General features: G+C 35.2%; 6 protein-coding genes across 6 annotated transcripts; 4 read left to right on the top strand and 2 right to left on the bottom strand.

The window, feature by feature from the left end:
- Nucleotides 1-7,440: 7,440 nt before the first annotated feature.
- Nucleotides 7,441-8,066, top strand: HELRODRAFT_76719 (hypothetical protein; the record flags this gene model as incomplete). The annotated part of the gene is made up of 3 exons (XM_009016444.1): nt 7,441-7,550; nt 7,714-7,764; nt 7,967-8,066. Coding segments are annotated over 3 exons (261 nt in total), but the record flags the coding sequence as incomplete, so codon positions are not given.
- A 107-nt stretch (nt 8,067-8,173) lies between these two features.
- HELRODRAFT_191135 (hypothetical protein) lies at nt 8,174-10,863 on the top strand. Its single transcript, XM_009016443.1, has 3 exons — nt 8,174-10,038; nt 10,130-10,284; nt 10,326-10,863. The coding sequence occupies exon 1, from the start codon at nt 8,208-8,210 to the stop codon at nt 9,147-9,149; it is 942 nt and encodes a 313-aa protein (XP_009014691.1). The 5' UTR covers nt 8,174-8,207; the 3' UTR covers nt 9,150-10,038; nt 10,130-10,284; nt 10,326-10,863.
- Nucleotides 10,864-10,874: 11 nt separating this feature from the next.
- Nucleotides 10,875-13,052, bottom strand: HELRODRAFT_154629 (hypothetical protein). Its single transcript, XM_009016442.1, is given in 10 exon segments — nt 10,875-10,911; nt 10,934-10,936; nt 10,950-11,086; nt 11,179-11,253; nt 11,385-11,532; nt 11,790-11,862; nt 12,013-12,117; nt 12,359-12,497; nt 12,723-12,773; nt 12,978-13,052. The coding sequence occupies 8 exon segments, from the start codon at nt 13,029-13,031 to the stop codon at nt 10,985-10,987; spliced, it is 747 nt and encodes a 248-aa protein (XP_009014690.1). The 5' UTR covers nt 13,032-13,052; the 3' UTR covers nt 10,875-10,911; nt 10,934-10,936; nt 10,950-10,984.
- A 1,560-nt stretch (nt 13,053-14,612) lies between these two features.
- On the top strand, nt 14,613-16,424 carry HELRODRAFT_170642 (hypothetical protein; the record flags this gene model as incomplete). Its single annotated transcript, XM_009016441.1, has 1 exon — nt 14,613-16,424. One exon carries the CDS (start codon nt 14,613-14,615, stop codon nt 16,422-16,424), a length of 1,812 nt encoding a protein of 603 aa, XP_009014689.1.
- Nucleotides 16,425-16,665: 241 nt separating this feature from the next.
- Nucleotides 16,666-19,752, bottom strand: HELRODRAFT_185462 (hypothetical protein). The gene is given in 9 exon segments (XM_009016440.1): nt 16,666-17,165; nt 17,185-17,623; nt 17,732-17,789; nt 17,917-18,067; nt 18,211-18,339; nt 18,588-18,813; nt 18,916-19,050; nt 19,148-19,253; nt 19,613-19,752. The coding sequence occupies 7 exon segments, from the start codon at nt 19,209-19,211 to the stop codon at nt 17,532-17,534; spliced, it is 855 nt and encodes a 284-aa protein (XP_009014688.1). The 5' UTR covers nt 19,212-19,253; nt 19,613-19,752; the 3' UTR covers nt 16,666-17,165; nt 17,185-17,531.
- A 295-nt stretch (nt 19,753-20,047) lies between these two features.
- On the top strand, nt 20,048-25,322 carry HELRODRAFT_185461 (hypothetical protein). Its single transcript, XM_009016439.1, has 12 exons — nt 20,048-20,347; nt 20,436-20,572; nt 20,806-20,886; nt 21,085-21,202; nt 21,322-21,492; nt 21,749-21,850; nt 22,180-22,249; nt 22,413-22,549; nt 22,853-23,262; nt 23,287-24,275; nt 24,381-24,740; nt 24,822-25,322. Exons 1-9 carry the CDS (start codon nt 20,246-20,248, stop codon nt 22,973-22,975), a joined length of 1,041 nt encoding a protein of 346 aa, XP_009014687.1. The 5' UTR covers nt 20,048-20,245; the 3' UTR covers nt 22,976-23,262; nt 23,287-24,275; nt 24,381-24,740; nt 24,822-25,322.
- The last annotated feature ends 2,393 nt before the right edge of the window (nt 25,323-27,715 follow it).

Genomic DNA, 27,715 nt, shown 5'->3' with positions numbered 1-27,715 from the left:
ATCTCTACTTTCTCCACTTTCCAAAGTACTAGAAAAAATAATTTTTGTCAGAGTCACCTCATTTCTGTCCATAAATAAATTATTAAACGATAATCAATATGGCTACAGAGCACAGCATTCAACTGAGCAAGCTGTGCTGCAATTAGCACAAAATGTTATGAATAATCTTAACGAAAAGATACTGACTGTAGGTGTATTCATAGACCTCTCAAAGGCCTTTGACGTCATCAACCACGATATACTGATTAAAAAATTAAATTCACATGGAATAAGAGGAAAAGTAAGTGCATGGTTCAAAAGTTATTTAGAGAACAGAGACCAGTATGTGGCAATAAAAAGTCACTCCTCAACAAAACTTAACGTAAGATCAGGCGTGCCACAAGGATCAATTTTAGGTCCTCTTCTATTCATAATCTTCATGAACGATTTTCAACATGCAACTGATGCAAATCACCTTCTATATGCAGATGACACTAACATCTTCTTCCCAACTAAAGACCCATTGAAAGAAGTAGAATACATCAATAACAGTCTTCAAAATATATCAACCTGGTTTATCAAAAATAAATTAATAGTAAATTATTCTAAATGTAATTACATTATTTTTGGTCCGAAAATTTTAACAAATATTATACCTAACCTAGACATAAAAATGAACAATATTTCTATTCCTCGCTCAACCAGCACAAAATTCCTTGGAGTAACAATCAAGGACAATCTTTCTTGGGATATTCACATAGATACTATGTCTAAAAGAATATGCAAAACCGTAGGAGTTATAAGCAAAATTAAAAATAAATTAAATAAACCTACTCTAATTTACCTGTATTATTCGTTAATCTTTCCTCACCTCATCTACTGCAACGTAATTTGGGGAAACAGTCCTGACATTCATCTAAAACAGTTAACAAAATGCCAAAACCGATTCATCAGAATATTTAAAAATCTTCATCCTCATTGTCACACAAGTGAATATTATCTCGAGATGAAAATACTCAACATCAAAAACTTGTTCATCTACCACGTTGCAACATTCATTTTTAGATTTCTACGTCAGCAATTGCCGGCATTTTTTAGAAACTTTTTCACTTTTGGAACTTCCATTCAAGCAAGAACTACACGCCACACGCCACTTTTCTATGCTCCACCAGCCAGAATTAAAGTACTCTGCATGAGTTTGAAACATACCGGCCCAGGAATATGGGAGACGATTCCACAAGAAATTAAAGATTGTAACACTTTGCATCTTTTTAAAAATAAACTGAAAAATTTTTTAATAACGAAAAGTTCTGTTTTTCAATGATAATAATGTATATGTATATATATGTATATAAGTGTGTACATATTTCATTAACATTGATACATTTTCTCCTATTGACAATTTTATTTTATCATTGAGAAGCAATTTTGAGCTGCACGGTGGCCGAGCCCACAAGAATTAATTTTTTTTTTTTGGTCTCCAAATCATTCATGCTTTTGTTTTGTTTGATTGAATAAAAGTGATTTGATTTGATACATACATACACACACACATACATACATACATACACACACATACATACATACATACATACATACATACATACATACATACATACATACATACATACATACACACACACATACATACATACATACATACACGCATACACGCATGTAATTTTTATTACCGAGAAACAAAACGTGATGAATCAGACAGATTAGCTTGTAAAAATAAACAAAAACTTCCCTGATGACGATGAAGACGATGATGATAATGATGTCGTTGATTATGATGATGATGATGACAATGATGATGATGATGAAAATTAAATTCTTTCATACGTTCTAGCACGAGTACATATAAAATATACATGAATGTTAATCAGAGAAACAATTTTTTTTCTACCACAAAATCTAAAAATAAAATGTTCTGAAAAGAAAAAAAAACGCACCCACTGCTGAACATCCGGTGCGTGACGTCATGTTGCCGGAAGTGAAAGACATGACGTGTCGACGTGTAATTAATGCGTCAAAGATTGTGTGACACGCATTAAATTTAGTACATTTATTTATTTATTTTATCTACTTCACATGTACACACACACGCACACGCACACATGTATACAATGTATATACTCACATGTATATGTGTGTAATTAAAAACATTTAAAAAATCAAACTACACATACAAACATACATACAAATACATACAAACAAATAAAAAACAATACATACAAACAAATAAAAAAACACAGGATAACAAAAACATACATGCACGCATAGAAGCGTACTAACAAACATACATACAAACAAACAAACGTACATACAAACAAACATACATACAAACAAACATACATACAAACAAACATACATACAAACAAACATACAAAAACAACCAACAACGGCGCCATTCATCAACATCAACAAACAACAAGCAAAAACATTACCCATGGAAAATTGATTGATGAGTTTTCGTGTTTTTTGTCGTCAACGACTAAGTGATGAAGCTGCTAGTGCTGCTGCTGCTGCTGCTGCTGCTGCTGCTGCTACGGTTGCTGTCGCCAATGATGATGATGATGATGATGACTATACTAATAATGATGTTTAGAGGTTTAGAAAAAAATTATGTTGAAGAGGAACATTTAAGAAAAATTAAATAACCGTCATTATCATCATCAATATTTCATCATCATCCTCGTCATCATCATCAGCATTCATCATCATTTTCAGGTAAACGGATGTGACGTAAAGACACGTGACGAAGTGGTTCGTTCCTTTGCCGGAAGTTCAAACCACGTGAGGCTCCTATTGGCCAGACCTATTGTCCAGGTGATCCTGGTGATGATGATGATGATAAAATGGATGGTGATGGTGATGTTAAAATGGATAAATGATGATACTGGCGACGACGACGATGACGTCATGTTTCAAACTAACGTAATAAGACATTTAATTTGCAATAGTTTGTTATAACCAGCCAGTCACAGAGTACCATCCCCATAATGAATGATTTTAGCGTCTCATTCATTTCACTATTACTAACAAATCACTAAAAAGTACCATTTCGTCACTCACTAAATTACTCCTACTATCAATAGTATAGTATTTTCAAGTAATACTGCTACTTCTACTACTATTACTAATACTACTATTACTACTATTTCTTCTGCTGCTACTACTACTACTATTTCTTCTGCTGCTACTACTACTACTACTTTGTATTTCTGGACAAGATTAATATCAGTGCAAAGCAATATTTGTTTGTTGATTAAAATCAACCCGTCCATCAACTTTGAAGGGAAGATGAGAAAAAAAAACAGAAAAATGAATAAAAATCAATTTTTCGTTATTTTATTATTCATATTGTCGTTGTTGTTGTTGTTTGTTGTTGTGTTGTTACTGATGTTATAATTTACTTTTTCTTTCATTTATTTCTATTATACGCTGTCGTCATCAAGATCATCTTCATCATCATCTTCATCATCTTCTTCTTCTTCATCATCACCTTCTTTTTTATCTTCATATTCCTCTTCTTTTTCTTCTTCCACCTTTTCATCTCCATCATCATCATCTTCTTCTTTATTATCATCTTCTTCTTCTTCTTCATCTTCTTCTTCTTTTCTTCCATCTCTTTGTCATCATTATCATCAGACTGACCGCCATGCTGGTGACCATAAATACAAACAACCGCAATAAAACGACTGACCACTGCTCCGACTGCAAATGTCATAAAATATCAGAAACCCTCCCATCTCCATCATCTCTCTTTCTCTCTCTCTCTCTCTCTCTCTCTCTCTATTTCTCTCTCTCTATTTCTTTCTTTTTCTATTTCTTTTTTTTTTCATCTTTCATCTTCATCATCACAATCTCGTTTTTTCCTTCGTTGCAATCATCATTTCTTTCCTTGTCATTTCATTGTCATCAATTTATCATAATTTTTTGGTTAAATATTCCAATGGCATTAAATGACTAGTATGATTGCTATAAATTATATTATTGCTATAATGACTGAAATGGTGATGTCATTGATGATGATGACGAAGATGATGATGATGACGAAGATGATGATGATGATGACGATGATGTCATTGATGATGATGACGACGATGATGACGGCGACTAGGATGGTAGATATCATTGCAAGCGCGTCAAAAATTAAAACGTCATATCCAGACATTTATAGGAATAAAAATGAAGATTGTAAAATATTTTAATCATCCTTCCGACAAATTTAATCCTTCTCCGGAATATTTTTATTGACTTCCGGTCAAGTTTGATGTCATGCTCTCGTGATGTTTCAGACGACGACGACGATGATGATGAACGAGATGATGATGAAGAAGATGATGATGATATTTTGGTCATAATCAAAATTATGTTATCATTATTTTATTATTATTATTACTTAGTCATCAACATCATCATCATCACCGCAATAATTGTCATCATTATCATAACGCGGCGTCAACCTCGTTACTGGGGATACCACGTGACTTGGATTCATTACGTCATGTCGATGCCTGGAATTCCCGCAGGATTTCAAAATGGCGTCCATCATCGTTAGAGTTTGGCTTGAATGGAGAGCCAGAGAAAGAAAGAAAGAGAGAAAGAGAGAGAGAGAAAATGAAAGAGAGAGAGAGAGATAAAGAGAGAGGAATGAAGTAATTAAAGAAAGAAGGCAAAGGAACGGATTGATAGATTGAAAGATAAAAATAATGCAAGAAACATGAAATTTGTAATAGGGAAGAGAGCCGGTGAAAACAGGAAAAAAGAGATAAAGGGTAAGGAAGAGAATGAGAAAGAGAGAGAGAGAGAGAAAAAAAGAGAGAGAGAGAAAGAGAGAAAGCAAACAAAAGCGAATAATTGAAAAAGTAAGAAAAACAAAGGATCGAGTAAAGCTCGTAGATAAAAATTAAATTGAAAAGATAAAAATTTATTATTAGAAGAATAAATTTAAAGAAATAAATTGCAAAAAACATTTCCGTCACCACGTTATAATTAACATTTTTATCTCATTTTATTTTATTTTTTTGCTTTGTTTTTCTTAGAAAAAAATTTAAAGGAAAAAAATCTAGGCTAGCATGCACATCACTTGAGCTTCAGATCTCGAATACGTGACCAATAAATGTATGTGTGTGTGTGTGTGTGCTTGTGTTTGTATGTGTGTGTGGTGTGTTTGTATGTGTGTGCGCGTCTATGTATACATGTTTGTGTGTGTGTGTATTTAGGTGTGTATAAAATCTAGATACATAGAGATAAATGCCTCATAGTATTTTTAAATTTATTTTATTTTATTTTTATTTGCATCAGGGTACATTAGTTTTTACGATGGGGCGACATTAATATATAGAAAAAATTGTTGATGACGATGATGGTGATGAAGAAAATGTTAGTGGAGATGATGGTGCTGATGAGGATGAAGATGATGAGAATGATGATGACGACGACGATGATGATTATACTTCGTTTCTTTACGATATTTTCATATTTCAGGTTAATAGTGTCTGCAATTATGGCTCTACGTTATTTTAGTATTAGCTGTGCATGCATTTTTGTATGCCTGTATGTATTTGTATGCGTATGCGTGTCTACATTGGAATGAGTTTGTGTGTGTGTATGTGTGCACGCGTGTGTTTGTTTAGTAAGAAAAATTTTATCTCATGCGCTCTAATGAATTATTTGGCAAATTTTTCTTAAATTTTCAGAATTTTCACACTTACTTTGAGCTGGAACCTGTCGGTTACAATCAAAACAACATTAGCAGCAACCACAACGACGACGGCCACATCGTCATCAACAACAACACGGATGCTTCTAGTACTTCAATCGGACAATCGGTCGCCAGAAGCGGCCACATGAGCAGCAAGAAGAGCGAACAGATCGACAGTCCAAACATATCTAACAACAACATCAACAATAGCAACGAAATCGCCGGTTCGCCATCTTTTCAATCGGGCCTACAACAATTTCAAACAAGACAACAATCAAACACTGCTTCAATGACAAGTAACAAATCAACAACATCTACACCTACATCATCTTCAAAATTTTCACCCTCGTACCCGCCAATCAGCATCGAGGAAGAAATCGCGGCCCTGAACGTTGAAATGGAGAGGATTCAGAAACAGTACCTGGAGATCGTCAAAGCTCACAGGGAAGCTCAACTGATTGCCTTCTCAAGCAGGCTGCCCTTCCAACGTCGAAAGTATCGCGCTGAAAATTTCTACGAATCCGACGGAGCCAGCACGCCGAGTCGATCTCAAGAAAGATTCTCCCCAAAAGATGAAGACTCGCAATCGCCTAATTTCAAAAAAAATCTCAGACCAAACATCGAATCAGATGTCAGTTCGATACGTTTCAGAAGCCAACACACCGACCTGAGAGATGCACAGAATATCGACTTCCACGCAGTCGCTAGTCCGAGAAAAATCGTGCCGAGAATGGGAACAAGAAGAGAGCAACAACAGCAGCAGGGTAAATTCATTCCGTACAACAACGCCTTCGTCCAATCCGGCTCTCACTTGCTCCCATTTTATTCCGGTGATGAGAGAGGAGCTGTGAGGTACGAACGTTCCAGAAATGACGACCCCCTTACAAACACGCAAGAAAATGTCTACTGCACCTTATTGAAAGAAAACAACCGCCAGCACTACGAGAGCCTTCTATTCAACAAGTACGATGGAGATTCAGCCAATCAAAACATCTATCACTCTTTAGAGCGCCAGGACACAGACGCCGAAGAAGTCACCACAAGAATGGAGCAGCAGTCAAAATTTTCAAATTTGAGAGGACAGCAAAACATTTCAACTGTCAGTTCAAAAATCATTCCCAAGTTCTATTCAAGGCGCACGAGTCACAGCGATTTGGAGCAGCCAGATTATTACAACTCGCACGAGGCAGGCGCCAAAGATTGGAACAGTGACGGGGGTTCTCGTTGCATGAGTACTGACGTAGACTCACCTAAGTTCATTTTCTCAGCCACGAACACGGCTGGCGTTTGTGTGACAGACAGGGTTGTGCCATCTCCCGCCCCGTTTTACGAGGAATCAAACAATTTCCTACCAAACTTTTACAATCGATTTGTTGAGGTTATGTACACGAACGAGGAGAATTTACAACATACAATCGCCCTCCAACAAAACCTCTTCCAACAACAACTCAATGCAAATGGTCAGTTCGTTACTCTTGTTTTCTTGCTGTTGTTGTCATTGTTGTTGTTATTACATCATACACTGGTTCAATGTTCGTTTCGTTTCGTTATAATTCGAACCTCCTGAAAAACAAAATTCATCGTAACGAAACAGCATTTTAGAATTCCTTGCTAATGTTGCACCATTTTTTCAAATTGATTGAAAATAAACCTGCCATGAAAAATATATAACGCGATCAGCACGTGTCAGTGCCGAAAGTGGCCACACGACCCCAGAGACCCCGAGAAAACGTGACGAGAACGTAACGAAGATGGAGTGGGTGGTGAAGCGGAGGGCCGACGGAACGAGGTACATCACCAGGAGGCCCGTCAGAAGCAGGATACTGAAGGAGAGGGCCAGGCAGGTGGCAGAAGAGAGGTTGGATTTGCAGGATTTACTTTATTAATTCCATTTACTTTGATAATTCCATTTTCTGCTTTTCATTATTTTCATTTTCGATTTAATTTTTTGAAATTTTTTATTAAACCGTTTTGAATTTTTTGCATTCTTCCGAATTTGTTTTACGTTTTTTGTTTTTAAGATGCGGCATCACAACTGACGACGATGCAATGAGTGAGATGAAGATTGGCAGGTGGACTTAGTGCAGATGGATTTATTCATTCATTCGCTCTTTTACTTGTTCATTCATTCGTTCATTTATTCATTCATTCGTTCATTTGTTCAATTTGTTCAACTGCCTGCTTGTATTTTTTAGTTTCCTAATTAATTAATTAGTTGAATTAATTGATCAATTAACGAAAACTGATGGGAAATTTAATGACAAACACTGACAGGTACTGGTCGCGAGAGGAGAGGAAGAAACATCTGGAGCAAGCGAGAGAGCACAAGAGACAGAAAGAGAAGTTCGATTCAATTCCTTCAAAACCTTTATAAACTTATTATACTCAATTAATTTATTCAAAATCTGCAAAAATTTAATAATTCTAGCAAAAACGTTAGCTGCACAACTCACAAGCAAAAAATTATTCATGAAACTTCAGACTCTTGAAACAACTAGCCGAGAAGAAAGCCGCCATGTTGGCAATGATGTCGTCATCCACTGACGCAACAATCAAAGCGGAAGATGACGACAACGAAGGCCACAGTAGCGACAGCAAGTTAACAAAAACTGATGAAACCGTTGCAATGGCGGCCACGAGAGCTTCAGAATTAGATGATTCCAATCCAATGCCTGTCGCATCTAAAGCTAATCAACTACATCTGTTGCAGCAGCAGCAAAAGCATCAACCAACTCGTCAGCAACTTATGAAATCCGCAGCAAAATATCAACAACAACAGCGTCAACAACAACAACAGCAACAACAACAACAAGCATCTAACAGTGTTTCGAGACGCTTCTTTGTTGATTGCAGTAGCGACAACTGCAACAGAAATAACAACTTCAAAAGTAATCTGTTCAGTCCTACAAATCCGGCTTTGCTGCAGCGTCTACATGAACAGCAAAAACAAGCCCAACAACAACAAGCCCAACAACAACAACAACAACATAGAAACTCACCATTATCAGATCTTTCAACAGCAGTTAAACATCAACAATTGTTGCAACAACAGCAACAATCGCGTCAACGTCCTTCGCAACAAACTAGACAGCACCACTTTCAGCAACACCAACAACACTTTCGATCTCAGTCTCATTCTCGCTTGCAACAAGATCGTCATCATCACCACCATCAGCAGCAGCAGCAGCAGCAGATGCAGTCAACCAAACCGTCAACAGATGCAGGCTTTCCGAACAGTCCCCACCAACAACAACAACCAAACAACAACAACAACGCACCTCCATATCATCCATTCCAAATAAGGAAACCCACGATCTTTTTAGGCAGGATGAACGCCAAAAGCGGAAGCGGAAATAGAAACAACAAAGATGGCGGTGGTCGCCGGGGTGACGGAAATGATGGTGCCAATTTGAATACGGGTAGCTCCAACAGCCTATTGTGCGTTACGACAGTCTAAAAAATTTAGCCGCGATTTACAATAATTAATAAAAAAAATTATGCTTCATAATATCGATATAATTATTTTACTCATTTTTTTCTTTTTTTTCATTCAATCATATTCCTATACCTTTATCTATCCATCCATCTATCAATATATTCATTCATCCATCCGTTCATCCATCCATCCACTGATTTATAAATAATTACTTAACCGTAATAACCTTAAAAGTTCATAATAATAAGAATAATAATAATAATATTACTATTAATAATTTGCGTCTGTACTTATCTAGTAGATAAAATGCGAGTTCTTATGTAAGACCAGGAGAGTACTTATGTAACGTATCTGGTACTCGTAAGTACATACGTACTGAGTAACAAGTGTATATGTCCTTCATGCTCTTATGTAATGCTTGCAATACAATTAAATTTGCTTGTAAGTAGTAATGTTTACTATGTAAATTTACATTTAAGTTGTAATAATGTTTACAATGTAATGTGAGTGTTTAAACCTAACTATATATTATTTTCCAGTCCAAATATTGAGTTTCAAAATAAAACTTTTGAATAAGGATGACATACGTTAACACGCACACACATACATACACACACATACATATACACACATACACCACACACATACATACATACATAAACACAGATATAACCAAATAAACACACATATATACCATAATCACAGAATGACATCTGAGACTGCATACAAATAAAATTGATATTTGAGAATTTATACAAATAAACGAATAAGCATACACAGGAATACACACATACAACACACGCACATATAGACAAACAAACAAACACAAACAAACATACAAGCTAACGCACGTATTAATCATGAACATATCAAAAAAAGTAATTCTATGTGCATCGTTCTATTAAATATTGTTCGCTACTATTTTGCGTTTGAAATGTTTTCAACGTTCATCCATTCGTTCACACATTTTTTTATTTATTCATTTGGTTATGACTCCTACACACACATGCACGCACACACACACAAACACGAACCACACACACATACATGGGTACAGTGGGTACATATTACATACATCCATCCGACGAAGGTTTCACAATTTTAGATATATAAACACAAACACACATTCACTTACATAAATCGGCAAGACACACACACACACGTATGCACACATGCCGGCAAGACACCCACACACACAACACACACAGCATTGGCGAATGCACGTGAATCCATTCACTCATCACATGCACTGTGCACGTGAGAGGCGGGGATCTTCTTGCAATCGAACGCATTCACGACAACAGCAGTGCCGGGCGCTTTACCATGTAAGCCATTAAGTCGCCAAATGTATACACACATTTGATACATAAATTTCACGTTGTACATTTGAAGTACAAATTTAAGTACTATATATAATAATAAATCTCTCTCTCTCTCTCTCTCTTTCTCTCTCTCTCACTCTTGTCACACACACACACACACACACACATACACACGCACATATATATTTACGTGGTTTTGTATAAATGTCATTTGTAATACCTATTAATGTATTTGTACTTATTTATAAACAAGTGTGTATATAAATATATATATATATATATATATATATATATATATATATATATATATATACATACATACAGACGTTTGTACCATTGGCTTCAGTATCGTGATGTTTTTAACTGTATTATTATTGTAAATTTTGAAAAATTGTGGGAAAAAAAAGTTTATTCATGTTTTTGTCATTCATTCATTTATTCATTCATTCATTCATTCATTCAGTCAGTCTGTCAGTAAGTCAGTTATCAGTCATCCATCCATCCATTCACACATTCATTCATTCATTCATTCATTTATTCTTTCCTTCTTTCGTGAAATAGGCCAGGAAACCAGTACTGAGTTTCAACCGCTGACTGTTCATCCAACCACACCAAACCTTCCAACACCAAGAAGTCCTGAAGATAATGATGATGATGATACTGATGATGATGACGATGATGATGACGATGATGATAACGATGATAAAAATGAAAAGCCATCATCTTACAAGCGCCTGCTCTACTCTCAGCGTATCCCACTTCAATTTTCCACTGAGTTCACCGACTGTCACGTAACTCTTTTCCTAGCAAAATGGAAATTAAATAATTAATTCAATCATCATTTCCATCGTCGTCGTCATCATATCAACATCACAATCATCACCCCCATATCATCACAATCGTTATCATCATCATCATCATCATCATAACCGACATGGGCTTCCTTGATGATAGTCATGTGATCCATGTTTAACTCGGCGGGAATGCTCTGAATGAGGTACTGGCCGTTATTATCCAAGGCTAACACACGAAAGCCATTCCCAAGAACCTTCATAGTCCTAATGGCTGTCATAATGTCTTCGCTGTGTGTGTGTGCGTGCGTGTGTGTGTGTGTGTGCGTGTGTGTCTGTTTTTGTGTGTGTGTGTATCTGTTTGTGTGTGTTTGTGATAGACGGATGAGCTAACAACAGATTGATAAAATCATGGATAGAAATGGAAGTTGATGAATGGTAGATAGACTGGCGGATGTATTCATGTCTTCCATGTCATTCATTCATTCGTTTAATTCATTCAATTCATTCATTCATTTATTCATTCATTCATCCATCCATCCACAAACTTTGTGACTTCCTGCTTATTTCTGCCTCTAGATATGTTCAACTTTGTTCTCAACTCATCCAACTTCATTATTCCTTTATATAAAATTTATCAATCAATCATTCAATCTATTAATCATTCATTAATCATTCATTCATTTAATCAATCAATCAATCAATCAACCAATCAATCAATCAATCAACCAATCAAATAAATCAATTAGCCAATCAATCAACCAATCACACCTCCATTCCTGTGCGATGTGGCCAGGCAGACCTCAACTATTTGCACCGACAATTCATAGTAGAAATCACCCACGCCCAATAGCTTGCACCAAAATCCTTTGCTAGCTGTGGAAATAATTATAATAAAATAAGCGATTTAATGGTTAATTAGTTGGTTGATTGATTAATTAGCTGGTTAATTAATTAATTGATCAATTAATTGTTGGACGGTTGGTTAACTGACTGATTTTTTTTCTTTAAAAACCAGAATCTGGATAAAAGCATGCAAAGTGGCAAGATAAAAGTTAAAGAAATAACAACAACAACAATAACAATAATAAAATTAATTAACATAAATTATGCAAACATGTTAATGGGTCAACCCCTATGGTAGCACACATCTCTTGAAACTGAGATCTAAATTTGGAATTCTTCTTAATCTCCTCTCTATACTTTGTAGCAAATTCTTCAAGGTTTTTTTTGAAAATCTCCATCTGGGAGGACATCTAGGGAGAGAATTATCATCATTAATGTAATTATTTAATTATCTACATATTTTAATTATTTATCCTTAATATTTATTTCTTTTGTTTTGATTATTCACTTATAAAATATTATGAAATCATTGTTTTTAGTTGTCATTGGATTGAGAAAAAGATTACATTATTACCCACAATACAAATAGAAATAATAAAACTAAAAAATCAAATAAATAACCAAATAAGAAATACCTCAGCTAACTGCTGTGAAGCAAGCTCAGTTCCTTTGTCTTTAAATTTGGCCTAGTAAACAAAAATTTAAAGCAATCACAAAGTAAGTTTTATATATTAAATATTACAATTTAATATTAATTTAAACTTTTAAAAAGTAAAACCATAAAAAAGTGAACTTAACAAAAACGAAAATAATTACAATTAATTTGGGTAGCACCAGTATGTAAATTTAAACAATAAGACAGTAATTTCGATTTTACTAATTTTACTAACTTGTACTGCTGTCTTATTTTTAATGGCCCCCACGCCGGCACCTCTTCGATGCATGCCGGACAAATTACTAAAAAGTTAAAATCGCGAAAACTGAAGTTTCACAAAGTTTTGGTTTTTACCCTGTTTACATTTTGACAAAAATGTTATAGCGCTACATAAATAGAAAAGAAAATTGTATCTTATTGATCTTCTCATCTCAAACTATTTTTCAATAAACTGTCCTTGCCAGAAAAAGCCGTTCCTATTTTAATCAGTAGTTTTTGAGGTATAGAGTTTCAAAGTCTTACATATTTCATATGTTTCATTTATATCATATAAATACAAAGTTTCATATTGTTCATTATCTTACGCCTCGTGCATATATACAAGTACACAAATATACAAGTACACAAACTCAAGCAAACAAAAAACACTCATGAACATACACACAGACATACATGTATAAAAGTTCAAAAATTTTACAAAACCACATTCACGAGACATACCTATATATACAAACAAACAAACACACACACATACATACATACACCTCATCATTCATACATACAAACGTTCACACAAACAAACCTACAAGCAAACGAACGAACAAACAAACAAACATGTTAACTAATTAATGCAAATGAAGACCGTTTAAAACGTTAACCTACCATCCTAACAGCATTTACATAGTTTGTAACATAATCAGTTTGCATGTTCGAATGTATGTATGTTTGCTTGTCTGTTTTTGTATGTATCTTTGTATGTTTGTTTTTCTGTACTGTGTATAACTTTTTATTCATGACACGACACATGTATGTATGTATTTTATTGCATATAACACTCAAACAGACACACACACACATACAAATATACCTACACGTGCATACAAACTTACATACAAACATAAATACAAACATACAAACACGTACATTCAAAGTTATATACAAACATATAAACACAGCATGTTTTTTCTTTATATTCATGCATGACTCCAGGCCAAAGAAAATTGAAATCAGTCGGTAATGTACTTAATTTAAAATCAATATATCCTAATTTGTATGTATGTATGTATCTATGTTTGTGTGTATGTATGTGTGTGTGTGTGTGTGTGTGTGTGTGTGCGTGCGTGCGGATGTTTGTATGTATGTGTATGTATGTTTCGTGTTGGCAATGCAATGAGGAGGATGAGGAGGAGGAGGAAGACGACGAATAAATTAATAAATAAATGAATAAATTTCGACCATTATAAAATGATAGCAGTATTACATTAACTTAGATCCACTGAAGACCAAAGTTAATTTCATTCCTTCATTCGTTCAATCAGTCAGTCATTCATTTATTATTATTATCATTATTATTATAACACTTGAAATAATTTTTTCGCCGATGACGTTTTATTATTTATATTTATAACAATTATTACAATAATTTCATAATTATTTATTTTATTATCTTGTCCGTATTTACTTCTAAAAAAAACTTTGGAGCTCGAAACTTCAACGCTGAGAAGATAAATAAAAAAAAATGGAGTATGATACAGGTTCAGTTTTACCGGCACAACCCCCATCAACATCGTCATCACCATCATCAGCCACAACAACATCATCATCGCCAACAACATCATCAACGACAACAACAACAACAACAACCAAAACAATGACATCACCGTTATCACCAATCAGCTTTTTATTCGGACCTTATCCATTTTCTGCCAAACCAAGACAAGCTAGTAGTGTATGTTATAACATCAACAACAACACTAACAACAGCATCAACAACAATAGCAACCATAACAACTTTAACGACAACAAAAACATTGCTGAATGCTATGAGACTATTAACAAAGGCATCAACAACAATCATTTTTCTTTGGCAAAAAATGACGATGAAAGTTGCTCTAGCGGTAAAGAAAATGAAAACCTTACATCAAAATTTTTAAAACATCAACGACAACATCAGCAGCACCAGCAGCAGCAGCAGCAACAACAACAACAGAAGCTACGCCAACATTTCAAATTGCAACATTTAATTAACCGATGTATTATCAACGAGCGGACAAATTTTGAGACTTCAACTGAATATTTGACAACATCAATAGCATCAACAACAACAACAAATTCAATGACATCAACAATTCTAAACAGATACTGTTTAAAATCTCGTGCTATGCCAACAACACCATCAGATAACAGCAGAAAACATCAAATCGACGGAAACATCAACAACTTCAACAACAATAATAACGTCAACTACATTAGTAACATCAACAAAACTATCAACAATAACAACAAAACTATCAACAACAACAACAGCAGCAACTACGTTAACCGCAATGTTTATCAACGCTACTACAAATATCACAATCCATACCTCAGATATGATGATGACAACTGCAACAACAACAACAACAACAACAACATAAACATCAAAAACAACAACAGCCCTGGTGACGACGATGACGACGACAAAGTTTTGATTAACTGCGATGCATGGAAGAATGTAGAATCATTATTGAGTCGCAGTAATGATACTATCTCTTATTATTCAACAACTACTACTACAACTACTACTACTACTGCTGTCGCTACTACTACTACTACTACTGCTGCTGCTACTAACACTAAAACGGTTACTACTTCGCATATTTCTGCTGTTAGCCCAATTTATTCCAAAGTTACTACTACTACTACTTGTCTTAGAGATACTTTTTCTAAGCAAAAACCGACCAGAAAATTTATAAGGACTGTTGATGATAAATTTTCATACAGAGATTACGTGAAAGGAGTGATCAGTGAAGCTCCGAAACTCGTCGATACTTACATACCGACCGATTCTGACACATCACTTACTGGTAGTAATAATAATATTAACAGTGAGAGCAGTGTTAGTAATGCAGATGCATACAAGGATGTTACTCGAGATACCGCTACTAACGAAACCACCGGTAAAAATAGCGACGGTACATTTAATGGCAGGTTCACGAGTAATGCAAGCAGTACTGTTAATGAGAGGACCGCCAAGTACTTGTACAACACTGAATTTATACCGGATAATTACGGTTCGTGCACAAACATTGGTCAGTACGATAGAGTGAAGCCAGCCATCAGAACAGTGATGGCTCGATTTGAAGGATTCGTCGATACGTCACAGAACTATTACAACGTTTCGAATATTTATGGGACTCTGAGAAACCGTATCACCGGTATTGATAAAGATAACGGCATCGTCCTTTCAAAGAGGCATAGTATTGCGAATGCTAGCGCACTGAAAAATACTACAAACATTACAAACAACAGAAGAGAGTACAATGCTAGCCTTACTACTGATGATCGTATCGATAATAGTAACATAGATTCTGCCAGTGGGATGAATACTAAAAGTCCGCTTAGAAGATACACATCTCTGATTTCAATGGACGTAGACCTACGGAGATGCCAGCATGGCGATACAAAACATCGACCGATTTGAAACGGCAATGCCGACGACTTATAAACCACAAACGTCATAAACATTTGAATAATTGTTCAATGAAATTCAATTCATTTATTTTTGATTAGCACGTACGGGGACAAATTCAAACATTACACACCTTTCTCAAATCATCTTTCCATTCAAGTTCAAAAACATTGATTCAGTTGATTAATTAGCCAATTGGTTAACCATACATATTTAATATTGCTATTAAAACAAACGTCTTTAAATTTAGTCTGGTAGGGAAATTTTTATTGCAAAATTAAACGAACTAACAAGAATATGAAGCAATGAATACAATGATGACGATGATGAACAAACAAGCATAGATACAAAAACTAGTTTCTATATCTATGTAAACAAACCACAGATATAAAAACTACTAGTTCTTATAACTATGTAAACAAACCAAAAGGCTTTTTAAAGGGCGGCAAACAAAAAAAAAGCAAAACAATTAATATAAATAAAAAAATTCCACCAAATCATTTTACTGTAAAGTATATTGGTCTTGAGATAACTCTATAGTATTGTGGGTATGTTCAACTATATAAACACATAAATATATATTAATATGTTAAACATGACCAGTGTATGTATGTTAAGTATGGACTGTAAATATACTGAACATGACCTATGTCGGGCCTGGAGAAGTATTTAATGGGAAATAAAAAAAATGACCTTTAACATTAAACAAACGTTTTAAATACAATTTTTCTTTCCAAAAAACAAACAAAAAAAAACACACACACACATACACACACATAAGTTGAAATAAGATGATTGCATTATCATCGCCCAAATCATTACAGATAATATCATTAAACAAAAGGATGACAATGAAAATACAACCAGAATTAAGTTAGCAAAGCGATTTAAAATGAAAATCAAATAAATGAATTATTGATAAACTAATTAATCCATTAATTCATTCTGCTAATTAAATCCTACACTTTATGCTATTACAATTATAACACAATCAGACTATCATCAATAGAACCAGAAGAAAAAAAATCAATTTTTAGAACATAACCAACTCCAAAGACACGCCTACCTCATTAATTCATAATACACGCTAATTAATATTCAAAGGTTATGCTAATTAGTTTAGGCCTCGAATTCTAAGGCGCAACCAAATTTGTGGCCCCCGGCTGTAAATGTCTTGCCCTCCACAAGTGTTGACAGGGTCAGGGTGACTCCTGTAAAGAAATAATTTTTTTGTAACCAAGTTAAGCATAATTAACATAATTTAATCAAAAATTTGAAAATGAATAATAGATAATATATGAGAGAAAAAAGTAACCGACCTGGACGCAATTTCTGCTGGTATGAAAGCCCAACTCGACTGGAGTTGTCAACTTTTGCCTGGTAGGGAAGGAACAAAAAAAAATATAAACAGAATATCTACAAGATAGTTCTCTAACTGTCATACTTTTTCTCTCTCTCTCTCTCTCTCTCCACACACACACACAAACGAAAAACAAAGACAAACCTTAATGGTAGCATCCCTATCAATATTATACTTGGCCCCAAAACCAAAAGCAGTTTCGTTTGTGCCGGACAGCCAGCTGAGGTGAATGCCAGTCTCCAGGTCGTCGTGGATCTTATGGAAGACTGAACTGCTGTACTCATTGCAGCCCTTACTGTGATGGTGATAATGTGATGGTGATAATGTGATGAGAACATTCCATGCACATGCACAAGTCTTTTTTTTATATCTTCACCATCAACACAATCATCATCACCATCATCGTCAACCCACACAATTATCACCATCATCACTTACACTCCAACAAACAGATCAAGATCATCCTTCGAGTAGCCAATGGCTACATTGCTCTGGGACATGAGAGACTTATCAACAAGTTTGTTGGCATCATAATTCAGCTGGAACCCACCAAGGAAACCATTGTGCCTGATTTTTGAAATTAAATATACATTTATTTATCCTCATATATTTAGAGAAAAAGGGAGTGTGTGAAGAAGATAGGAAAGCTAGAGATAAAGAGGAGTAAGGAGAGAGAAAAAAAGATAAAGAAAGAGAGTGAAATAGAAAGAAGTATAAAATTGTATGGGCTTGCTGTTTGAACATGAAACAACATTTATAAAATGGGCTATTCAAATACAAAAACCATCAGCTTGATAAATAAATAATCTTCTAACCCAAAAACAATAGAGCCCAGGAGGCCATAGGTCATAACATCAAAGTCCAAAGTTGTGTGGACAAGGTCATTCTTGTAGGCAGTTTTCACTTTGCCAGATTTCTTTCCAGATGCAATGAAGAGTTTTGTTTCAAAACCTAGCTTCAAGCCCTCAAGAAGTTGATCCTCAACAGTCAGCTCTCCGGCCAGGGCATTGTCTGTGCTCCATGTCTCTTTGAGGGTGGCTCCTAATTTGGATTAGGAAAAATTTTCTAGACGGTTGAAAAATCTTCTAAGATTCCTAAAATATGATTATAAATTGAAAAGAACAAAAAACTCAAAACATTTACCATGTTCCTTCCATTTGTATTTTGATTCAAGACTTCCACTGAAGAGACCAGTGTCATGGCTGCTCGACCCACCAGTTGTGAATTCAACTCCCCCATTGGTTTTTGTCTTCGCTTCAACCTTGAAGAAGCCAAAATCTGAAACAATCAAACACAAATGTCTACTTATCACAAGTCTCTTGAGTTTAACTTTTGTAAAATAAATACAAATCAATGAGTGAGAATGAAAACTTACGAAATCCTTTTGAGAAAAGATCTCTGGCACTTTTTCCGAGATCTGCAAATGATGGTGGGGCCATTTTATTTCTGATCTACTTCTTGTGAGACTTGTCCCTAACTAACTAGTTGAGAGAAAAATTGCATACAAAATAAGTTATATTTGTGAAATAATTACAAATCATGTCCATGACATATTAAATTTTAATTTAACATGCTAATATTAAACATCAGAATCATGGAGCCGTCATTGAAAAGTAAGTTTTTTTTACAATGGTGGCACATCTGTGATTTTTTTGTATTCAGACTGCTCTAAAAAAAACCAGAAGGCCAAACAAAAATTATTAGGTAAGAATGAAACCATGTCGTCGGTTTATTGAATGCCGGATTAATAATTTGATCAGCGGATTAGTGAAAGCGAATCCGGTAGAGCAATGTCGTAAGTAAGATGGGGTCAATATGAATTTGAGAAGGACGAACGAACTTCAAAGAAATTCGGCAACGTAATTTAGCAACTTATAGTTTAATTTCTACCACGTAAAATGAAAAAATTTAAAAAAATAAAAGTGTAAAACTACTTTTTAGTGAAATAATTAAAATTTTGATGAATTTTAATGAATAAAATCATGAAAAAAAAATGAAACCAGACCGACATTCAAACACGCCAGAACAGAAAGTATTGAAAACTGAAGCAAGGTCACGATGATGCAACTAATAGCTGCAACAGCAGCTTAAAAAGTTTCAGCCTGTCCCTGTTTAAGAAAACGCCGTTTAAAAATAATTTGCTATTTTTTACAAATAAAATGCAATTTATTTTATTTAAAACAAACAGTAATTTTTATTAAACAGCTTAATATCTAAGTTTCACTTTAGAATTCGACTTTGTTACTATCGCAACAAAGAAATGCCGAAGATCCAAGTTCACAGACGTCCTCCATAAAAACCCGCGAAACTAAAATGATTTGTTAATTTATTTAATTTAATTTAACTTCTCTGCTAAACTCTCTATGCTGCAACTTTTGTACTATAAATTGATGAAATTTCCTAAATAAGCATCTTGGCGTCATTTCATTCATTGCTAGTCTAAAAATTAAAAGTTATTTAAATTAAAGATAGCATGGAAAACGTAACAGATGTCAAACTTCCTAATAATCCGTCAACATCTACCAATCCGGCAAAATCTTTATCGTGCAATGTTAATCTGTACAACGGATTCGTGGTTAGTTACTGCTAGACTAGCCTCCCATTGATTGGATATTATTTTTCTAATTTAATTTTGTTTAATTTTGAAATTTAATCTTCTCCAGCAAGCGGCTGATGTGCCATCCCTCGACAACTATCGAAAATTGGAGAAAATCGGCGAGGGAACGTACGGCATAGTGTATAAAGCCAAACATCTCCCGACTGGTAACATGGTAGCTCTCAAAAAAGTTAGACTGGATAGGTAAGTGAAGTTAGCAATCAATTACTTAAAAACTTAATGATTATTAAAGTTTGCTCCCATTTTGAAATTGGCTCAGTGAATAAAGTTATAAGATTGTTCCCATCTTTTTCTGTTTATTTAATTAATTAAGTTTACTATTTGAAAAAATCTACTTTGGTTGCTTTTTATATTTTATTTCATTTAAATTAAAAAGTTTGTAACACTGACCATTTGTGTTAATTTTGACTTTTTAGTGATCCAGAAGTGGGAGTCCCCAGTACGACGATTAGGGAAATATCTCTGCTCAAAGAAATCGCAAATCCCAAGATCATATCGTGATTAGAAATTTTTTCCTTCATTTCATTATATTTTCAAACTCTTTTTCATTACCATATTTTGTCATATTTTTCTTTCAAATGCAATACACCCACCAACGTTTCTAGTGAGTAAGATAATTGAGGGATTAAAATTTTATGGTAAATGTTTGCACGTAACAAGACAATTATACATTTATAACTGGATTTTTTTTCCAGACTATTGGATGAGGTGATATGCTTCAAAGCCATCTACTTAATATTCGAATACTTGGACTGCGATTTGAAAAAGTACATGGACGACAATCCTGGCGGTCTCAATCCTGCACTCGTTAAAGTTAATATCTCTACAGAGTTTAATTTTATTAGTTTATTCAAAAACTGTGCAGAAATTTTTTAATTTATTCAAAAACCGCACTTAAATTTATTAATTTATTTAAAAACCAAACCACACAGAGCTACATGCACCAGCTGTTACAAGGCCTTCATTACTGTCACGTTCGACGAGTCATGCACCGTGATCTGAAGCCACAAAACTTACTTCTCGACACAAAGGGCAACATTAAAATTGCTGATTTTGGCCTAGCTAGAGAATTCACACTACCCACTCGGGCGTATACACATGAGGTAATTTTCATAAATTTTAGTATTTATTTTGTTGTATCGTATCTTGTTGATTTTATGTTTGTTTTAGTTTTGTATTAGTTTATTTTTTGTATGTGATTTTTGCATTTTTACACCTCCTTAATTCATCACACTTATTGCATTTCTTCAAACTTTAATTATCAAACTTGCAATTTTTCCTATTTCAACAATTTCCTAATTGACTGACTGACAATAACACAAATTCACTTTCCCGCACATCCCTACAACAAAATGTCAGGTGATCACGCTGTGGTATAGGGCCCCGGAAGTTTTGCTGGGTTTGTCAGTCTACCTTGGTTCTGTTGATATTTGGAGTCTGGCCTGCATCTTCATTGAGATGGTTAAGCATGCTTTTATTATAGTTATATATTATGATTAATATTAATTATAATGATTAATATTAATTGTAATGATTAATATTAATTGTAATGATTAATATTAATTATAATGATAATATAATGTGGTATTAATATTATCAAATGACTAGTCATTTGGTTTTTCATTTTAATAGGATTCACTTATTCATTTCTTCATTTGTTTCTCTGTCCTTCCTCCTTTCATTCATTTATTCTTCCATTCACTGCTTCGTTTATTCTTTGTTCATTCATTCATTCATTTTCCCGTATATTCAATCATTCTCATTCATTCATTCGTTCGTTCCTTCAACAGGCCACAGGCAGACCATTGTTTCCAGGTGATTCAGAAATTGATCAGCTCTTCAGAATGTTCCGAACTCTCGGTCTGCATAATTTATGTTAATTATCGTTGCCGTCATTCATTACACTGATCATCCTCCAGACTTTTATCTAGTTTTTAATTTATTTTCATATAAAATCGATCAACAATGACAAAATATTCACTTTTTTACACATCTTTGATACAAAATGGCGTTCACTAATTAGGCACTCCGAGTGAATTAACCTGGCCCGGGGTCTCAAGCCTTCCGGATTACAAAATGACTTTCCCAAAATGGTACCCCCAGGATCTTAAGTCCATGTTTCAAAATCACCTAGATCCTTCTGGAATCGACTTGCTCGAGGTTGGCACGGTGCTGATGATGGTGAATGAGAAGGATTGTGTTGGTGATTTGAAAGATGATTGTGGTGGAGATTTTCAATGATGATAATTTGATAGATGACGTCTATAATTCTGACCATGAAAATTATGACAAGTGAAACCGTGATGATAAATGTGCTAACGATATTTAAACATTTTAAAGTTCAGAGAAAATAAATAAGAAGCAAACTTTGACGTTATATTATAATTACATATATAATAAATAAATAAAAACATAATTATAACTATAATTTTACTTATTATTACCATAATTGAAACTTTTCAGAATCTTCTGATTTTCCACCCCCCGAAACGCCTGACAGCCAAAGAAGCCCTGGAACGACCATATTTTAAAGACGTCCAGTTGGTCAAGCCGAAAAATGTCTACCCCAATGAAAATTTGCCATAAATAAAAAAATAATCTGTCTTTGTTATTCGCTGGGTCATGTCTTTAATTAATATGTCTTTTATAGAATATATATGTGTATTTTTTTTATAGAATATATTTATGTATATACCTGTGTGTATTTATATAACGGTGATGATATGATGTTAAATTCTTTTAGCGTTTTACGAAATGTTTTTAATCGTAATAATAATGATGAAATCTCATTGGTTAATTACTTTAATTATAAATGATTAGAGTGATTAAGACTTGTGCTATTTGTGTGTGTGTGTGTGTGTGTGTGTGTGTGTGTGTGTGTGTGTGTGTGTGTGTGTGTGTGTATTTTATCATTTTTCCGCATAACTTTATTTTTTTTTAAAAAGTCAACTTATTAAAGCAGAGATCACATTTTAATCTATCCAGGAATAAATAAATAAATAATAATGTCTGTAACATTTGTATTAAACGAAAGTCTTTTCATTGATATATTTCTCGCTGTAATTAAAATTGTAATAAAGATTATTCTGTGTAAATCAGAAATGTGTAAATTATGCATCAGATAGAATTTGATAGGACCAAAATACGAAATAAACTTTAATTCTAATTTGATTGAATGATACAGATTTAATCATGATTAAGCGTAATAAATGAAAATAGTATAAGTAATTATAAGATACTTTTAATTAAGGCAATCGAAGCAATAAAAGTTGCACACACGATAATGACTTGGATTCAAGTTTGGATGAAATTTTCGGGTATCCCTATCGTTTTGCATGTATCATTTCGTTTCGTGTCTTATATATCATATAATATATCATTGATACGTTGATAGTATCACCTGGTCACAACCACACTTGAATCACACTACAACTCTAAATAACACATTTTATGCGGTGCCAAAAAACTTTCGGGTTGTATTTGGCCGCTGTTGAAACTTTCTTTCTTGAAAAGGCAAACAAATTTATGCTAGAGAACTTTTTTCTATTAAGTAACAATTTTTTCAGTGAATATTTTAAGTTAGAGGTCGCAGTATGGTAGATTTGCGTGTCCTTGGTGCGTGCCATAGGGAGTTGGCGGTGCGAAGGATTGTTGGTGACGGGTAGGCGATTGATGTTGAGGAACATTTGGTGGTGTCTGTGGCGAGGGTTGGTCGGCGATGTGGTAGCCGTGAACTTCCAAGCCTCTCAAGTGGGAAAGTTGCCAGGGCTTAATCCCTGTTGGATCTACGACGCCCCCTGATGGGTGGGTTTGTTGCTGGGGACCGGTTACGATGTGCTGACTTGTTTTCGTTGTTGTCGTCTGGTGGTAGGTCGTCGATCCGTGACTGTTTGTTATGGAAATCGTAATTGTTTAATTTAAATTTTAAGTACGTGTAAAAAATTATATTTGAGCAAATTAATTGTGTAATCAGAAAAAGAAGAAGCCTGACTTAGGATTTGAAGAAGGGTAGATGACAGTGCTGGCTTCGAGAACGTTGACGCCGCTTGGAGAGATTCCATATTTTTTGTTGAAAGCATCCCTATCAGCCGCGTCTTTGATGAGAGAAGCTTTCTTATCAGCTATCCGGTCAAAAGCTGTTTCCTGCTGGCTCTCTCTCAGGGGCGAAATATTTGGCTGGCTAAATTGTTGCGGTGTCGAAACAGCTTGAACGTTTTCAACGACTTGGTGTTGTGTTGTGATTGTTGTTGTTCGCTTGTTGACGCTTGGTTGAACAACTTGGCTGGTCGTGTAGGTCGTCGAACGTTGTGGGTGCTGCTGCTGTGGTTGTTGTGGCTCACGAGGCTGGGAGACAGAGCTGAGGATTCATTAACAGTTTTATAGATGAAAGGTATTCGCGTGAAATTATATCGATAAAATATTGTTTAATCACCTCTGTAGTGCAGGATCTCTTGAGTGAAACGCAGACTGCTGTGCCGGTGCATCCTGCTGGAAGTAGATGTGCCCGTGAATCGGTTGATCAACGGCTCGTCTTTCCAGGGGTTTTGGCTCTAAGGTGTCGGTGAATGTCGGTAAACTTTCCAAGAGTGCTTGCAATTTTTGAAAATCTGAGTATAATCCTTGAGCCTGAGTGCGAGCCGTGGTTACGATTTCGTGTTTCTGCTGATCCTTCTTTATTCCTTTCATTGTATCAATTTCTTCGGGCTCAAGAGCGCTGTGATGATTTTTTTCTGGCACGTAAATTCCTTCTGCAAGAGCTGAACCTATCAGGCTACTCATCCCTGAGAAGTAAAATATATTTGCGAAGAGTTCATCAGAAGGTTTAGGCTTGGATGGCTCTGCGGCTTTTGGTGGACTTACAACTGTTGCAGTAGTAGCAGCAGCAACAGTTGTAGCCGTGGCAACACTAGCAGCTGGAACTGCTGCAGCAGCAGATGTTGCGGCTGGTTTTGTTTGAACTGGTGCAGCAGCTGTTCCCGGTTTAGATGGTGCAGGTGTTGCAGCTGTGCTTATTTGTACTGTTGTTGATTTTGCAGCTTGAGAGACGGTCGGAGCCGCAGCAACTGGAGTTGAAACGGCTGTAGATAATTGTGCGGGTGCTGAAACTGTTGTGGCTGGTTTAGCGGTTGGGGCAGATGCTGCGACTGCCGCTTTTGCAGCGACAGGCGTTGCTACTGGTGCTGATGCAGAAACAGTTGTAGCAACAGCAGTTGCTGCAGGAGCTGGTTTTGCAACAGTCGTTGCAATAGTTACAACTGTTGCAGCAGATTTTTCTTGCACAGTTTGAGCAGGTTGTCCTGGAGCAGCTGGCTTTGGTGGTTCTTCAACTTTTGGTTTAACTTGCTCAGCAGTTTTAGCTGATTCTGCTGGTTTTGCTGGCTCAGCTGGTTTAGCTGCCCCAGCAGGTTTTGCTGCTTCAGTTGGTTTAACTGTTTCAACAGGTTTTGCCGGCTCAACTTTTTTAGCCGGTTCGACTGGTTTAGCCTGTTCTGTAGGTTTAGGTACCTCAGTTGGTTTGGCTGGTTCTACAGGTTTATTTGACTCAGCTGGTTTAGATGCTTCGGCTTGTTTAGCTGGCTCAGGTAATTTAACTGGCTCAGCTGGTTTGGCTGGTTCTGTAGGTTTAGCTGGTTCAGCTTGTTTTCCTTGTTCTGCAGGTTTTGCTGATTCAATCTTTTTAGATGGCTCTGCAGGTTTGGCTGGTTCTGCAGACTTAGCTGGTTCAGCTTGTTTTCCTTGTTCTGCAGGTTTTGCTGGTTCAATTTTTTTAGCTGGCTCTGCAGGTTTTGCTGGTTCTGCAGGTTTTGCTGGTTCTACAGGTTTAGCTGGTTCAATCTTTTTAGCTGGCTCTGCAGGTTTTGCTGGTTCAGCAGGTTTTGCTGGTTCAATCTTTTTAGCTGGCTCTGCAGGTTTTGCTGGTTCTGCAGGTTTTGCTGGTTCTACAGGTTTAGCTTGTTCAACCTTTTTAGCTGGCTCTGCAGGTTTTGCTGGTTCAACCTTTTTAGCTGGTTCGGCAGGTTTAGCTGGTTCTGCAGGTTTAGCTGGCTGTCCAACTTTTGATGGTTCACCCGCTTTACCGGGAATTGATTTTATTTCTTCCGTTGAAGTTTTAGTAGTAGTGGTAGAAGTAGTTGTGGTAGTTTTGCCATCCGGGCTTGTTTTTGTAGTGACTGTAGTAGTTTTTGATGTGGTGGCAGTACCAGCAGCAGTAGCAGTAACAGAAGTAGAGCTTGTAGTCGTAGTAGTAGTTGTTGGTTTTCCGGCAGGTTTAGGAGCTTCCACTGGCTTAGCGGCAGTCGAAGGACCTGGTTTTGCAGCTTCAGTCGCAGGTTTAGCAGCTGCATCAGGTTTTGCTGCTCCATTTGCTTTTGAAACAGGCTTTAATCCAAACTTGTTGGCTGCAGGTTGCGGTTCCGGTTTCTTCTGAAACTGAGCTAATCTCTCTTTCGTTGATCTGCAGTGTGTGTGAGCAAAATAGTTTAATAATGCATATTTCATTTCCTAACTAAAAATTTAATTACAAAATTAACTTGAAAAATTGATTAAATTTTCATTATATTTGATTGAAAAAAATCGTTTAAAATTATTTTAAATTAATTTTACTTACAACATCTTTTTGTTCGCGTGGTTTCTAATAAATTGCTTCTTGAAGACGAAACTGTAGGAGTAATTTTTAAGTAATTTAATCCCAAGTAAGTTTAAACTTTGTGGTGCAGTTGTTGTAGTTGCGGTTGTGGCTGCTACTGACACTTGTCGTTGTTATTCCTGAATGCGGTAGACAAAAATCTTCTATCAATCACATTATAATTTAACTTAAAATAGACGAATATAGCGTTCAAAAACTCTTTTTTAATTATTTAATCAAGTGATTTAATTAATAATTAATAAAATAAATGAATTAATAAAATAAATGAATTAATAAAATAAATTGATATAAAAAAACCGAAATAACTTGAAAAAAATTAAGTGAAAAAGATAAAACGAAAATTATTCGAAAAATTCCAACCTTTCTACTATGGCAAGCATTAGAAACCCAGAAACCACCAATACAAATAAAAATAACAAGATCATCGTCGTCGTCATCTTCACTTTTGTACAATAATAACAATAATAATAACAACAACCACAGAAATAATAATAATAACAACATATATATCGCAAGTTAAGTAAGCAAGGTATATGGCATTGAAGCCTGCAGAAAGACTGGATGTGCAATAGTCTTGCAAGGTCTAGCTAACAACACCAACAACAACAACAACAACAATAATAATAATAATAACGATACATCCCGTTTTTATTATGATTCTTATTGTTGTTGTTATTATT

The sequence above is a fragment of the Helobdella robusta genome (assembly GCF_000326865.2).
Source record: "Helobdella robusta unplaced genomic scaffold HELROscaffold_18, whole genome shotgun sequence".
Lineage (NCBI taxonomy): Eukaryota > Metazoa > Annelida > Clitellata > Rhynchobdellida > Glossiphoniidae > Helobdella > Helobdella robusta.
The sequence above is the reverse complement of the archived record's forward strand: the minus strand, read 5'-3'. Positions and strand labels throughout refer to the sequence as shown.